At 43.0% G+C, this 16,954-nt stretch overlaps 1 protein-coding gene across 1 annotated transcript in view; it reads left to right on the top strand.

The window, feature by feature from the left end:
• Window positions 1–2,285: 2,285 nt before the first annotated feature.
• Window positions 2,286–16,954, top strand: part of LOC104083513 (metalloprotease TIKI2-like) — a gene marked incomplete at its 5' end in the record, with an annotated part of 132,558 nt that continues 117,889 nt past the window's right edge. Inside the window, one exon of the mRNA XM_009587017.1 lies at window positions 2,286–2,432. Within this exon, the coding sequence (XP_009585312.1) occupies window positions 2,286–2,432 (147 nt within the window). The remainder of the gene's footprint in view (window positions 2,433–16,954) is intronic.

Here is a 16,954-nt window from a genome sequence, read left to right as displayed (position 1 = left end):
TTCTAACTCCCTGCAAATGTGACTGAAATCAGCTAATGGGTTCCAAATTTAGTAGGAGGAGACAGACAGACCCAGAGCATTAATGCACAGCACTGGTTTCCCCAGGAAACCAGAATTAAAAAAAAAAAAAAAAAGAAAGAAAGAAAGAAAAAAAGGCATGGGGAGTAAAGTAAGGATTTGTTTATCGCCTTCTTAATATTTTATCATAAAACACACTGTCTTATCCTCAGGGTTTGATGGTGGTTTGTATATGTGTGTGCCTGTGTGTATACATATTTTTGTATGTAAAAATCCAGCAACATCCATTGTTTAAAAAATCAAAAATGAGAAGGATTTTGCTAAAAGCATTTTGGGAAAACCTCTGCTCTCAGTTTTCCTGTCAACGTTTTTCTAAGCTTTTATTTTTATTAGCCAAAATGTTTAGAATCCCCAGGAAATCCTGGGATGAACTATTTCCTCTTCGAGCTGTAGCCCTTAGGGGAAAAAGAAAAAGCTCAGATCCTTTCAAAGGTTAGAAATTTTTCAAACTGTATTTTTTGCAGATTTTTTAAATTAGAGAAAAACTAAGTTAGGAAGATGCTTAACTTCAGGCTGTGGTCCTGGGAAAGATTGATCTCTTTGTAGAAAAGCCTGAAGAGACTCTTAGATCTGGGCAAGGAAATCTTTTAGGCCTTGATCTTAATGGGGAACCGATTACCGAATTGAAGTATAACAGGTTCAGTTGAAAGACCATCTTTATTTTTTTTTAAAAGTAAATTAAACAATAACATTTGCTCTTCCTCAACCAATTTGTGTATGTTAGTTAGCATGTAACAGCTTTGTATTAAGAGGCTGTTAATGCCCTGGAGCTGCTATTATTATTGTTATTGTTGTTATTATTATTATTTTTTAAAAAATCTCAGATCATATTTGTTATATATCTGAGGTTTTGCAGGAGTAAATCCAATTGACTGTTTCCTTTCCTTCAGATAAAGTTCAATGGGAATCATAATTTTAAACTATTAAGAACTTCCATCCTGCAAATACATATGTACATTGTTAAATTTAAAATCCCCTGGGGTTCACTCCTTAAAGTGGGTTCAGTTGCTGGAAGTTAAGAAGGTAAGTAAGAATATGTGTCACAGAATGCAGCCTCGCTGGGCCCGCTGGAGCTCAGCATGGTTACTTTACCCAGATTTTGAGGTGATGGTTATTCTTTGGGATGGATAGGGCGCTGCTGTTTTAAATGAGAGCAGCTGAAAATGTGGTGAAACGTGAGGCTGAGGGCTGCAGGAGTCTTTTCATGAAAAATGACACATCAATATATTTTTTCAGAACTCTGAATTTGCAGTCACTACATATCACTTTATTTTAGGAAAAATGCATTTGCTTATTTATATAATTTGTGACAAACTGTCTTAATTGCTGTTCTTCTGATTTATTAATCTACTTTTTATAAAGTTTCTTTGGAAGGTTCTTGGAAGGCTGAACATAAAAAGCCGAGACTTGGTGGTTCAGTAACTCCCACAATCTATCACAAATACAAAAACATTTGTGGTAATTCATGTGAAATTTAGCAGCTTTTTTGGTAATGAAAGGAAAAAAATATCATTTTTAAGGACTTTTTTTTTTGTTACCTAAATTTACGTAGTAAAGAGTGCTGCTTTCTGGGTATTTTCAGGTTTGGGATGGGGACGCTCAACTAGCCTGCTGGGCCAGTGTTACAATTCAGTATCTGTTCACTTTGCAAAAGGGTGGGTGAAGGGGGAAGGACTAAAGGAAGGAGAGTAATAATGAATTTCCTAAAGTTTCTGTGGCTAGAAGCATTCAGAAAGTCCCAGTACAACAACTGTGACTTCAGAAGTTCAGAAGATTTTGATTTTTATCAGAAACCTTCCGAGTGAGTTTGGGTTTTGGATTTAAGCTAGTGGACGGGAAACAGTCAGAGGCAATAGAAGTTTCCTAATTTAGGAGCTTTTTCATTCACTCATGTAGCCAAGCAGTCAGCACAGATAGCCTAAAAGTTCTCAGACCATGACCTCTGAGCAATATATATGTATTGTGAAGTTACAATTTATGCAGAATACCAAGGGGTTTATAATAAGGTCTTCTGCTAGTAGGGGATCTTGCATCTGACTCTTTTTCCAGCTGGGAGTGCCTAAAGATCAGCCCTTGTTACTGGGCCAGGATGGGTCAATAGACCTCAGGTGCAAGAGAGTTTTTCAAAGTTTGGCCTTTTAGGCTTTGCTGCTTTGATTCCTAGTATCTTTACCTCCTCCCTGTTTTTCTTGTCTGTGTTTCTACAGGTGCTGTTTGCTCTAAACCAAACTCTGCTCCAACACGAAAGCCTCCGAGCAGGTAGTTTGCAGGCTCCATATACCACTGAAGATCTCATCAAGCACTATAACTGTGGAGACCTGAATGCTGTCATATTCAACCATGACACTTCTCAGGTAAGCAAAAGCATTGGGGATGGGCCAGCTAATTGAGAAAAATCAGCTGCTTTAATAGTTATGTCACTTACAGAGTCAGGAAGTTGTCTCCTACCAGAACTCTGATCTAAAATTTCTACGCTGGATATAACGATCTGTATTCGTTAAAATTGCGGTGAATTGAGGTACAGAATGATTAAGAGCCTGGCATAAAGCCTATCAGGTGCCTATAGCACAGCAATAAGTAAAGCTTCGGTCTCAGGGTCATCCCTTTACACTCCGTCTCCTCTTTCCCCTCTTCCTTTTGATGCCCTGTGTTTTCTTTCCAAAACAAAGGCCTCGTTTGCCTGGTGAGAGAGCGGGGTTTCCTTGGTATTGCTCGGGCTCTGGGGAAGGGACTGCCTGGAAAACTTTCCTAGGAATGTGCCTGAAAAAGAGCTAATTATGGGTGTTTGTGGGGCTGTTGAATGTCGTCCCCTCATTAAGGGGGGGGGGGATCTTTTTAATATTTGAGCTTATATATGAAGAGGAAGTGAACCTTATGTAAATACTCTATAAAGTAAATAACTTCTCAAACATGTCATAATTCAATAATTTCGTATGTGTCTCAGGCAGCCCTTCAGTCTCTGTTTATCTTAGTTATCCAATGCTGTTAAAAACTCTCAATGGAGCAGAAATCTGCTTTCCAGACCAGTTTGATAGTTCATGGCAAACTCTGAGATTCTCGTTTAATACGTAGGTTCCTCTTTCTCCTTTCCCATTAATTCTATGGAAACTTGGTCTTTGGATGTCATCTCCTACCTGTCCTTTTTTTGATAAATGTTCCCAGGTTCCTGTCTCAGGTGCAGGGGACCTGTACAAACTTTGGCAGCCACAGTATTGTATATGTTTTGTCAATGGAAGTCTATTAAATCGTTATAGTGGTTTACCATTAGCAAATGTAAATCAAGGATAACTATGCGACCTGAAGAGAGAACTGAGACAGGGTAAGCCCAGTCTGTCAATCTAGGCAGAGGTCTCTGTGGCATCTTACCTTGCCATTGCTATCTTGAGTTGCACGGGGCTCTGTGGGTCACTTGTTTCTCAGAGGAACACCTGGGAAAGCGAGGATGGCCCCAACCTGTCTGTAAGGTAGCAAAGTCTCCCAGCCACACTCCATGACATGGGTGTTTTCCCAGAGATCTTGTATGTCCCTCTGAGAAGTTCCCGGTAGAAAGGTAAAAGACATCTAGCAGGGGCTGGAGCTGCTCTTCCATGTCACCTGTCACAGAACTAGCCTGCCCCTCGACAGGAGCAGAAGGACAGCAGCTTGGATAATTGGAGGTCCTCAAAGTCTGGACAAACGGTCATGTCTCCTCTTTTTCCCTATCTGGTTATTGTTTTCAAATAGTAGGAAGAGTGGTTGATGGTAATGAATGGGATAAAATCCCTTTGCTGTCCCAGTTAATCCAGTCCTAGAGAGTGAAGCGTTGTTTTAGCATGACTAAGCAGCACATAACGGGCTGGTTAATGTGGCAGTCCTAAAACAGAAGTCTGTGTAGCACCAAAGCTGTCAGAGCTATTCTTTCCGGACAGGCTTGCGCTGAAAAGTAACGGGAGAAAGCAACTCAGGTAGGAATACATCTCTAAAGATAGGGTGTGTGAGTTGGAAAAGGTAGAGAACTCATGACTTTAGAGGATCCTGGAGAAGTCAATGGTTGTAACTATTCCTGTAATGTGCAGGCACAGCACATGAGATATAAACACATAATGATTTTGGAGAAATAACTCTTGCAAGGTGTGGTGGTATATTTGCCATGGATGCAAAGAAAGGACTACTAGTAGTGAAGTCATGAAGGCAGACCTGGCATCTAAATGTCCTGTGTCATCTTTTAATCTCTATCAGTGTAATTTCTCCAGCAATAAAGCCTTTGTCCCTGAGACAAGTTGTGGCCGTTCACGCTGGTTGCATTGACTCGCAGACATCTGTAATTTGTTGACACAATGTCCTGTAACAGACCTGTGGGTTAGACTTGAGAGGAACAGATTGCTGTAAAAACTTCTTTATCCCTGCAAATTCTTGGGTCAAATGTGAGTTTAAAAACAGTATTGAAGAAAGAAGCCAACAACCGATCAGAGTTCAAGCACTGGTGTCAGTCATTGTCCCAGAGTGCACGCAGTTGATAGAGATTATAACACTTACAGGCCATGGAAAATTAAAATCCCTATATGTATACTAGTCCCTGCAGAACTCTAAACGTTGTGGAGTATTTTCCTCTCATGGGTTGTTGTTTTTAATTTGGGTAAAGAGGTTTTTTGTTTGGTAGTGTTTTTATAAACCAGCTTTATACCATTTATTTTTAATTGCAAGCAGAACAAAATAGAAAATTAAAACCGAAAATAAACTCCCTATTCAGGCCAACTTTTGCCAGTTGTGGTAATTCAAAAGTTTATTCTGGGTGTTTTTTGCAAGGATGATAGACTCTTTCTGCCATAGAGAGTCTTTGCCATTTGGTTGCCAAATTAGATTAGCCTGGCTTAAATATTACACATGAGGTGTCCCCCGTGGGATCTTTCTCTTGAGACATTGCATGTAGGCACAGGGATTTATCATGTGCTGAGTGTGTATTGCAGGTCTCATCAGCTGACAACAAACAATAGGCCTAGAAGTGCAAGAAACTATAAATAGCCCAAGTGAGATGTATCATCACTTAAACTTCAGGGCAGGTACCCATGCCAATCTTGGGAGACAAGAGTGTCACAGTGTTTTTAGAAGGTGTGCCCATTCTTCTATGATATCCAGCTGCTGTCCCAGCACTTCAGAGATCTGGTAAGTCCTTGCAGCTGGTACCATTAATGCAGTTTTGAAATATCACAGAGAAAGGAACAAAAGATCGGGAATGGAGTTGTAAGACTCCACGCTTATGCGAATGGTGAAGGGCGGGAGTTCAGCTCCGTCCTGCCGGGGCAGGGAGATATGCAGAAGGCTGTGACTCTCACTCTTTGAGGATTCATTTGGGGGCTGTTTACAAGGTTACTAGTGCCTGTTTGTCCCTTGAAGGTTAGCGGGAGCTGCAGAATAAAGGTGAACCTGTCCATCAGTTGCCTCAGTTCAGAGCCATTGGTTTAAGTCACTGTAATGAACTGGGAAGTAGCTGAGAAAGTCTAACATAGCTGCGGGGATGGTGGTGGTGGGGGGGAGTATATATCTAGGTGCAGTAACTTCCTAAATTTCTCTAGCGTGACTCTTGGGAGACGGAGCATCTTCAGTAGCCATCTGCAAGATGCTGAGATGCCTTTAGAGCAAAACTCATCCTGGAGCAGAAAGAAGGACCAGAAGTGGAAATACTAATACTGTTGACTTGAGGTGTTATGGATGAGTTTCTTGAGCCTCTTCAGCCTCCCAGAGGGAGTTTGGGAAATTTGCAGTTTCTCAGCACCAGTCTTGTTGACTCCCACGGCATGTGGGAGGAGAGGGCAGAGTCCCCGGGGCTGAGTCTGTGCCAAGGGGGTGCACAGAAGGGACGATGCTGGGAGGAGAAGTGCAAGGAAAGTTATTTCCTAGCCTGAAGCAGGAGCTTGGGCACCAGGTCAGAGGACAGCTCCTTTGGCACCCGGGGACGGGGATGGGGACAGGGACAGGACCACCCCGGGGAGATGCTGCCCGCCTTGGGGTTGAGAAGCCCAGCTTAGTCAGGGTAAGTGCTTCAAATGGAGGGGTGTGAGCAGGCCCCCAAATCCCTGCCATTTTCCTGTCCCAGAGCCATCAGCACTGATGACAGTGGAGGACTAAACAAATCCTTTTCAGTTTCAGGTTTATTTTATTTTTTATTTTAATTAAGAACAGTGAAAGGGGGAAACACCTCTGCTTTCCTGTGGTTGTATTACATTCTTCATTCCTTTCTCTTTCTCTTTTTCTTAAATTTTGTTTCTAAGCACCATTTTTCCAAACATATAAATCCTTATTTAAACTTAATAAAATTTTAGGGGGCTGAGTTTATTCAGTTAGACTATGACCCAAAAGTGGAATAGGAAACATCTCTTCTGCTTTTACAGCCTTCTGCAAACACTTGATTCTCTTGTGACTTCTGCAATCGAGAGGCTTATGTTGGAGTTTCTGGGCAGAGAGTTAAAATGATACTGAAGAGAAAGTTAAAGAATAGGTGTATTTTCTGCTTTTTCTTCAGACTTTTTCCCCTAAAAGAAGTCGTAGTTTCTTTCTCTCCTTTTGAAAAAACCTCTCCACAAGTAAAGAGGCATCAGATTAGATCTGCAGCTTTAACTTCTGTGTTCTGTCTGACGCTGTCACAAGGGATTGAGGTCAGTATGTCCAGATACGTTACATTGCAAAAAACCTGTTAGTGCAAAATCAGAAAATTACCTCCAGAGAATATCTTTTCTTACCTGAGACAGTTAAGAAGTTGCCTAATGACCTGAAGCCTTGGTGAGGAAAAAGTAGGGTGCAGAATAGTTTATCTTTTATTTTGTTCCCTAAATCTGATGTAAAGGTCTTTAAAACATTTTGAAGTGATACGTCTAGAGTTTTGGGTTCAGGGATATCTTGCACCAGTTACTTCCTGTGGTTGGTTCTGAGATATTCAATTTTTTTAAGGACAGTTCTGTAAAGCAGATTCATCTTTGCCAGCCTGGAACTAACTGGTTCTGTGTTTCCTTGTATTCCAATGTACACTTTATTAAGAGGGAAATAGAAAAGCCGAGGCTGAGATTTTTCTCCTTCAACCCTTCCCAAAAAGTATACCTGTGGTCTCCAGCTATTGTTTCTCCTCTTCTGTCCTCAGCCGTTCTCCTGACCTGAGGTTTCTCCTCTCTTGTTGCTGAGCTGGTGTATCAGAGGCGTTCAGCTACACTGCTTACTTTACAGATAGTTTTCTTCAGGCCAGGTCCTACTGGTTGCGTACTTGTTATTTGCCTGTCCCATTTAGGGTTAACAATACAATTCAACAGTCATACCTGCCACTTACAAAGCATCTTTCATCTAGAGAGCCTTTATGGTTTGCGTGTGTTTTAGACTGTATTGAAAGCCCATTGAAATAATGGAGAATATTTCCATGCCTTCAGCAGGCTTTGTATGAGTCCCATGGGCCCAGCCATCATTCGTTATCAAAATGAATAAATCAAGTTAGGCCAGTAAATACCCTAGTTTATGGGCTTTATGCTCTCCTGAGTATAAAGATCTTCTTGTTGCTACGAGAGGTGAGGTCTTGGCTTCATCCTACACGGAAAAGCAAGCTATGCAATGAAGTTGCTTGGTGGTCGCCACAGCCTGCAGACAGGTCTCAACCCCTTTCAGGTGCTTAGGGCTCGCTGTACCTCCTTCTTCAAGCTGTATCCATCAGAAACAACTGAGCTTTTTGTATAACTTACTAGAATGATGTCACCCATATCTTGAGTTGCCTCTGCAACTTCAAAATCCCGTGGATTCGTGCTAAAACAGTGTTTGCTGTCTTTTGAAAAGTCTTGATAACAAGACTTTAGAGATCCGTACGCTAACACCATGTCAGTAGTCAGCCTCCCTAAATTAAAGAAGAAAAGCTTTAGTGCATCACTTCAGAGTGCACTTGCTGTTTATAAATCGCCAGGCTGTGTTATGTACCCCTTTAAAAATGTTATCATCCTGCATTTAAACCTATCCTTGAAGATTTAAGGGTCTTGATAATTCTAATTACATCATTAACTTGCCCCGTTCTCATTCTGGATAAAATACAACTGGATTTCTGGCTCACTTCTCAAATCAATGAAAACTATCTGTGGAATGCTTCAGCTTCAACAACTGCAGAAACACGCAGCTGAGACCATTAGGTAGGGTGTTGAATGACAAGCAGACCTAATTTGTCCAAGGAATGGAGTTTTATCTAGGGCAAAGGAAGATAAATCCATAAACTGAAGGCACAGCTATTGTAACGCAACGCTTTGGAAGCGTCTTATCATTTTCAGCTGTAACAAAGTGCAGGCGAACTGGCACAGCCTCTCGTTCTTCCAGGGAAAATGATGATAGGCTTTCCAGCGAAGCAACTGAAGGTTGTCCCAGGCACAAAGGGAGCTGGTCCCACCAGTTTCTCATTCTGGGTCCAGGTGAAGGGTCAGTAACGCTTCCACGAGTGTGTGTTACAACTGACATCGATGGCAGTCCCGACGCTACCCGGGTGTTTGGCAACACGTGTGCCCATCGCCGCTTGTGCCCCGATAGCAAGCAGAGGATGTCTCCCACCTTCTCTTCTCTGGGCTGTAGCACAGGATACCGCTGGAGGGATGTTGCCTTCCCGTAGTTCAGAAGAGCTCCTGATCTGCTGCGGTGGGATCGTACTTTCTTTCCACTTGCACCTGAGTTAGAGCTTTGTGTCTTGGTATATTGTGAGCATTTGGAAGTAAAAAACCAGAAGTGCAGCCAAAATTTTCAGAGTCTAATTTTCATATTATGTCAGAACAGGATTCCAGATTGGAGCAATATTATATTTTGGCTTATGTGTTTCAGAAAATTGGTTACAGATCCAGATTGTGAGAGTTAAGTCTACTTGTTGATGACAGTGCTGGGGAAAACACTGCAGAGATTTTTTTTTTTATTAACAATCTCGAACATGCCCAGATAATTTTCATGCTACAGGTTTTGAAAATAGGTTCTTGCTTGAAAATTTTCATTACATGTTTGCATTTAGAGTTGTCTTACTTTGGAAGTTCCTTCCTTCCTCTTTCCAGTTTCCATGGAGAAAGCAATGGGAGAGGGAGAGAAAGTCAGAGAAAAATTGGAACAAGACATTTAAAAGCAAAGGCTTTTCTTTCAAAGACTGCTGTGTTATTAGAAAAGGAACATATTCACCTATAGAAAAGGGCTGATTTGCATTAAAAACGTTTAAGGATTGTTGACTACCTGTATTTATTAGTAAGGGAATAAACTATAAAAGAGTATGAAAGTGATTGGTAAAAACATTTGGAGTTCAAGGTAGTAGCATGCTGCTTTCTGTGCGTTGCTGTATGTTTGCTGTAAAGCATTTACTATCCCTTCTTTTTAAAAAGCTGGTTTATGAAGTGTTTCTTGGAAAGACTTGTTCAAGAGAAATGAGAAAGACTTGTTAGTTTTTTAAACAATATCTTGTGGGTTGAATGTACAAAATGCTTTTTCTCCCTTTGTGTTTTATCCAGAAGATGTATTCGTCACCTCATTATGACAGAGAGGGGAAAGAAGTGGGACAAGGGGGCAATTCGGTTGTTTTTGCTGACTTGGCTGGGTTAGTATCAGACATTATCCAAAAAGACCGTGTTCTTGGATACTCCTTGACACAACATTTCTTGGTCTGACACTATTATTGCGCATTACCGAATAGCGAACACCGTAGATCGGGTTCTCCAGTGCAAACTGGTTGTGCTCTCTGATGGTCACTTCAGACCTGGATCTTCTCTTCTCGGGAGAGATGATTGCTGATAAACCCAAAGTCAAGGCTTATATAGTTCCACCAGCTGAGATGCAAAGAAATCAGTTTCAGGGATGACTTGATTTGTCTCTACTTCACTGACTTCATCTGAGTTATTCCTTATTTTTCTCCAGACTGGTCCCCGTTGCATTTCAAAATGCTTTCTTGGAAAAGTTCATCTGCATCTTTACGTCCTATACTAGACCTCTCAAACAACCCCACCTTAAAAAAAATCAAAATTAGTTCAAAAGTCATTGTCCAATTTGTTCCAGATGCCAGCATGGCTAGAAAGCTTAGGCTGGTTGGACTGGGACTAGGCTGGAGTTTTGCTGGGACCAAACAGGAGGGCAGGGCTCTCTCCGCACAGCACTGCCTTGTGGTGTCGGCTCCGGAGGTCTGGTGTCCAGCCCAGATGCTGTTGCGTTATTAACCAGCTTTTTGCTCCTTGCTAAGTTGTGTGATATGTTGCAAACCATATCTTTTGGATCACACTTGCCTCGGGTTAAAATCATATTGCAAACTTCAGGAAAACATTCAGGCTTTCCCTAACATCTTACTGAACAGGGATGGGAAGAAACTCACTGAAGAGCCCTGAACAACCGAACCTGAGTTTATACCCGCTACTGACCAGCTGTTCTCCCACTGTGTAACAGAAGACAAAATGAAAAATACCTTTGGAAAAAGAATTGCAATGCTTTAATAAACCAACCCCCAAAACCAAACCTTCTGGCCCCATTTTTTTCACTTTATTGCCCTGCTTTGCCCTTTGATCAGTATCTTTACTTGGGTGTCATGGCAATATAATAGGTGATGGTTTTAGTGTCAGAACAGGAAAAAAAATATTTTTTTGTCAAAGGAAACAAAGCATTTGGAAGGGAAATAGAAAAACTTGAACTTTTCCATATGTTTGCAAGCTCGTGAAAGCTGGCCTCAAAAAAATCCCAATGTTAAAGGGGTTTTAAATGGGGCAGGAGTATCATTAGGTAGTTAAGATTTACCCTCCCCACTGAAACCCAAACCTTTATTTGCATGCACTGCAGGCTTGTCATCCTTATTCAATTAATGAACAGGTCCCTGTAATCTGGTCTTAAATATACACTGCATAGTTGGGTGAAGCTTGCAGAAAGGAGGCTGGGATCATTGTTCTGACTATGTTTTGTTAAGACTTCTTTAATCAAAACATTCATTCAGATAGAGAGGCCGGCTGCATATTTTGGCATCGCTACCAAGGGGAGCAGGGAACGGGGCTGGGGTGGGGAAGGAGGCCTTGGGGGAGGGGTTGGTGTTGCTTCCTTCTTTTTTTTTTTCTTTTTTTCCCTAAGTGCTTGGAAAGCAACTATTTAACTGGTGTGGAAAAACAAATAGAAAACATACATGGAGGTCATGACTTCTCAGGGATTTGTTGAAAGTCTTTTTTTTAACAGGGATAAAAGTATCACCCCCCAAGCTGTTTGTGAGATGCACAGCCCATCCCTGTGGCCTTTCTGCCTTTTTTTTTCCCCCCTTTATTTATTTTTTTTTCTTAAACATGCTTTCCTTCAACCCAGATGCATGGGAGAAGGTAAAACCAGGCAGGGCTCTCGACTGTCCTTTGGCCAGGTACCACCTGGGAGAAGAGCAATGGCAGGAGGGGTTTGGGGCTCCCAGAAGGGTCTCCACGCAGGTGCGGTGGGGGCTGAAGCTGCAGGGACGCAGGTGTCCAGGTGCTCCGGGGGCTGCAGCCCACCCTGCCTGCAGGCAAGTTTACACTCAGGCCAGCAATGACTCCTACAGCTTTTGTGTCACCTGCAGAATTGTTTTATAGAAGTATCCATAGAGACTTCACTAACTTTCAGCCTACTTTTTGCCCTCCCTGTCTCCTCCTATTTGTAATTTTCCTCTATTTATAAATAGAGTCGCTCATAGAGCTGAGCTAGCTAATTTGAAATTCAATTTCAAAGACCTCTGTTTTTACACTCAAGTTGCCACGCCACGTGGAGAGGTACCCAAGCTAGCTTTAAATCAGGTAGGCCAATTACAGAAAGCTTGCTGGCGTGAACTGCAGTGTATCTGCAACGTATATGGATGCCGAGCAGTGATGTGGCTGGGCAGGGATCAGCTCACAGCCAGAAGTGGCTCTCCACAACTGGTCCCAAGAAATGTGCGTACTCTTACACTGGGTCTCCCTGTGCTCTTGGACTTTCTTCCCTCACTCACTTCCCTTCAAGTAAAAAGCATTTTTACTTTTTTTTTTCCCCTCCATCCTCATCCAGATATTTTCTGTGGGTTTCTGATGCCCTACAATACTGGGTTTGTGAGAGGAGACTCTTCTCCTCTTCCAGCCATTGCTATTTCCAGGGAAGAGGGTGCAGACAGGCTGCCAGGGTAGCTAGCCATGTGTCCCCTTCCTCCGAGGCAGCAGATGGAGAAAACAACACGTTGGAAAAGGGCAGGGCTGGGCTTGCTGGCATGGGGGTGTGAGACACCCCGACCTCAGCCGCTGCCCCGGGAGCCTGACCATCCCCACGGGACGGGAACGGGGGCCTTATCAGCGCAGCACAGCTCGGCAAAAGGAGTCGTCAGCCTTTAGCTCAGAGAGGATTAGACGTGCCTAAGCAGAGCAGAAATGCTGGAAACTGCAGCAACGTATCCCAGTTGCAGTGAGTCGGAGCCAGAAAATAGTTCAGGGTTCATAAGCCCCTCTCCGTTAGGCCCCTGGTTCGCAAGACCACACTTTCCTCCGAGGGAGAGCTGGCTGTCCCTTTGCCTTGCGGTTTTTCAGAGCTGTTCCCTGCTCTCTGAGGTTTGGGACACTACAGACTCCTCCTAAGCCAAGGGACGTGGTGGAAAATCCATTCCTGCCGTGGAAATGCCGAGTTGGCCCAAACCCCAACAGCGCTTCCCAAAGGGCTCCGTGGCGCGGGGACGGCTGTGGCCGGGCGATGTGGCTGGTGGGCGAGTGTGGCTGGGAGAAGTGCGACTGGCTTTTCGGTCTGCGCTCAAAACTCGCGAACCTCCGGCTGCAGTGAGAGTTGTCCCTGGGGAACTGCTCCGCTTTCTGCAAAGGGGTGGGATCGAAACTGGATGAGCACAGACTGGGGATATGTTTAAACTTTCTGTGACTTCAAATGAGTCTGAGTCTGTATCCGAGTTTGGTGTCAGAGTATGCTTCTAATAAGCCATTTTAGCAGCCCAAAATCCACCAAATTGGCATACCTATGCTGACCACGACTTCCAAAATGTGCTGGATGTGCCTGTAATATATTCTCAAATCCCATGTGGGATAGATGTTTGCCCTGGGAAACGGACAGGAGTGATGGAACTGACTTATCCTGAAGATCAAAGACTCCTTTTACACTCAGGCTTCTAATATATTACTTAAATTTTGGTGCTTAGAAGAAAGCAATAATGGGTTAATCACAACGTGCTTGAACTGGACACCATTTTGCGGAGCTCCTTCTTGGTTTCCCTTTTCCATAACAAGCTGGAAGCTCATCTTCTTGGTAGCTGCCAACTTTGGGCTTTGGGCTAAATCAGATTAACCAGACACCCCCCTCCTTGGCCAATGAAGGTCTCCGTCAGGATGGAAACTCAGGAGTACTGGAGGAAAACCAGTCAAGTCGGCAGCAGCGTTCGTCTCTGCAGCAGCCACGTCCTCCTCGTGGAGATGCTTGCTCTCGCAGCCCATTCACTTTGCACTGTTTGAATCCTTCATATCAGAGGCTGCAGTAAGTGGATATTGCTCTCCCAGATGCCTGAAGGGTCCATAAATCAGAGGGAAACAGATGTCTTCCAAGTCCAGAGCAGTATATTTTGCAGCACTGCAGTAAAAACCACAATGCCCTGTCAAGGCTGGTTAACGGGAGGGTATCCTCCCTTCATAAAGGAATGATAACTCGAGCTCAGATGTCAGCCTCTGACCCAAGAAGGGCTGGTGTGAATTTAGGGCTGTTCAGTTTGTCGGAGGAGCCAGCGGGTTTCGGGATGCTGCTTTGGCTCCCTGGCAGCCCCCGTAAGCCGTGCTGTCAGCTCTTGAGATCCTTATCTTGCATAGTGCTGTCGACCGTATAAAAGTTCCTGACCTGCGTGGTGCAGGGAAAATCCTTCAAAGCATGATCCCTTACTTGTCTTCTGGCCTCTGCCCACGTAAAGCTCATAAACTAGAAGACTAATAAAGAGAACCCAATCTTTATCGTGTTAAAAAAAAAAAAATGTAGTCGGCATGATCTGGGAAAAACTCCCTGCTAACAACTGGAGATAAGGATTACTAGCATGGAGGCTGAGCCCTCCTGTCGGGGAAAGATGGATGGGGTTTGTATTGAGGTGCTAGACTGGAACTCTGGAAGCTGATGACCAACTCTCTGCCTTGCCATAGATGTCCCTTATGACCCTGGGTGTGCCTCCTCCTATTTTCTCTATTTAGCCTGTGAACACTCTGGGGAGAGTAGGAGAAATAAGGCATTTTACTATTAAGAGATTCCCCTGCAAGGATTAGTGATGTACTTGCGGCGGTCTGGACTTGGGACATTGCACAGGAGGTGAGGCTGGAAAGCCATTAGTTATCTGCTGATTAGGAGACAGTGGGAGAGAGGAGTCTCAGAAGCCAAGAGGGTCGACCAAGATATAGGAAGATAATGGCAGAAAAGGTTTTAGGATCACTATATTTTCCATGGCAGGGGTTGGCTTCCCATTTCCCTATCTCAGCTTCCTCTTCTCCATCTGCAGATAGATTTATGGTTGGAGACCGTCTCTGCCTGCCCACAGGCAAGAAAGGGCACACAGCCCTTTATTCTAATGTTGGTAGTACTGGCTTTTCATTGACATAATCTTACAATTTGAATGCACATTCCAGAAATAGGCTAGCATCACTGGAACAGAACAAGGCTGGAAGAGGTTATCAGAGGATTGGGAAATGTGGTGTATAGGAGTAGGAACGATAACACTGTTCCTCCACATCTGATTGTGATTTGATACTGGACTGAATCTAGAGCAGTTCCACTGTAGCCAGTAGATCCAAAGCAGGGAAAAAAAATGTTAACCAAAGTTGATTATATGTGTCCAAAAAATTTATTTGCAGATAGATATTCACAACTCTGGCATCATGCCTCTGCCCAGAGTATTTGTCCAAATATTAAAAAATAGTAAATAAGAAAATGTACTTAAATGTAGTCCGGTGTTTATGAATTTTCAGCTGAACTTTGGCAGTAAGCCCTAAATGTGATAAAAGACTCTGCACCAATATATTTTGCTTTTCTCTTCTTTTTTTTTCATTTCTTTCTCTCTGTCTCTGTAGACAAAGCTGACAGCATAGCATAGATCTTGAGATATGGCTGATGCATTTTTCTGAGCTAAAGTATGTTGTTAGCTCTTATAGTAACGATTGCAGCAGAATCCCAACCTCCTTCCACAAAGTATTTGTCGGAAGAGAGGTTACCGCTGACCATCGTCTTGGACTTCGGATCTTCCTTTGGGTCCTTCAACAGCTAGATTCAGCCAGTGCCTTGTATGTAACATCAAGTCAGAAAGTCTTGCTGTCCCCTTTTCGCAGATGGACTTTTGAGAGACAGGAAGGATAAAACCAAATGCTTCAAAGATACTTAGTGGAGGTTAAGTGCTGAGTTTCCTTTGAAGGTCTAAACCCAAATGACATGCTTGTGATCATGCAAGAGATTTGTATCACCCATGGGAACCAAACCATTTTTTGTGGGTAGTGTCATAACCACTCCACAATCCTTCCTCTTTCTTCTTCCTAAAGCTCCTACTGACTTCAAAGGTGAAGAATTATGGCCTGCATCCCACAGCACTGTGAACTCAGACGTGTGTGCAGAGCTTTACCCACACATATATTCCATCAGGAATACTGGCTCAAGTAAAATTACACAGGCAGTGTGGAGAGGAAGAAATTTCTGCAAGGCTGGGACTTAACTTCCTTTTTGTTCTCATATTCTCTTCCTTTAACCTCAAAAGCTTAACTAAGAAATGCAGGGTGTACCTAATGACTGAGCTTGGGATCCATCTATACTGTCCATAGGAGAGCTGTAACCCAAAGTAAATAGGAATAAAAAAAAGGAAGAGTTCCAGCTGCTTCAGTCAAACAAAATATTAGTTCTTTTGAACACCTCTGAATGAAATACATTATTGAGTTTCCATAGGAAATATGTAGTGTGTGTGTTTGTATTTTTTTATGTATATATATATATGAGTTGGTTGGATTCTCAGAAAACTGCATGGCTTGCAGAGACTGGACAGAAAGAATCTATTTATCTCTTGTCATGTGTATCCACTACAAAGGGAGCACACCCCAGGTGATGCCTAGCACTGTGTTTTTCTGCTGATCCAACTGCTACTCTCCTAGATGAACAGCAAAATTAGAAGTTAGAATTTTTCAACAGTCACATCACCCACCCCATTATACATTTAAGTACTAGTAGCAGCATTCAGCTATTATCAGGGGGTCAGTCCCTCACCCATTGGGACAGCAAATGTATCATCCATTCACTCTCAGTTCAAAACAACAAATACCTATCATTAAGATGTTAAAATTAATTTTTACACTGAATGGAAACAAAAATATTTGATAAAGTGGAAGAGGGAAGGTGCATCCCTCTGGTGCATTCTTTAGCCCATCCTTTTAAAACAACAGATTTTCTTTTTTCCAAAAAAACCCTTTAAATTCTGGCTGCAGTTAACAGCTTCCTAGTTGCACGTGACTGTTTCTTGACTTCCTGATCCCTGTCTGGTGGTTAGGAATCCGAGGGGTTTCTTAAATCAACAGGAGCAGCTGTCTCCTTGAAGCCAGGCATGGTGTATGTCACCAACTGTGGAAAGGAACTGCGATAGAGGGAGGAGCGGAGGTGATTAATGGGGCCAGTGTCGTAGCTCAGAGCGTGGTTGCACTACTGTGCGGGCATACTTACTTCAATCATTTATCTTCTGTCCTCTGCCACACACATGCAGAAACATACGTGCATGTTTTATTTTTGCCAGTGATGGAGCAGTCATTAGAAATAGAGGAATGCACCAGGTGCAGTGGGACCTGTAGCTGATGATGTGCCTTTAGAGGTGATGTCTTCCTTTGTCTTGTTCCTTGGACAAGCATGAGAAGGGTTGACAAAACCCAGTCCTTGGTTTTACATTTATCTCTCTGCCATTGGCAAA

The sequence above is a fragment of the Fulmarus glacialis genome, unplaced genomic scaffold (assembly GCF_000690835.1).
Source record: "Fulmarus glacialis isolate BGI_N327 unplaced genomic scaffold, ASM69083v1 scaffold14231, whole genome shotgun sequence".
Taxonomy (NCBI): domain Eukaryota; kingdom Metazoa; phylum Chordata; class Aves; order Procellariiformes; family Procellariidae; genus Fulmarus; species Fulmarus glacialis.
The sequence above is the reverse complement of the archived record's forward strand: the minus strand, read 5'-3'. Positions and strand labels throughout refer to the sequence as shown.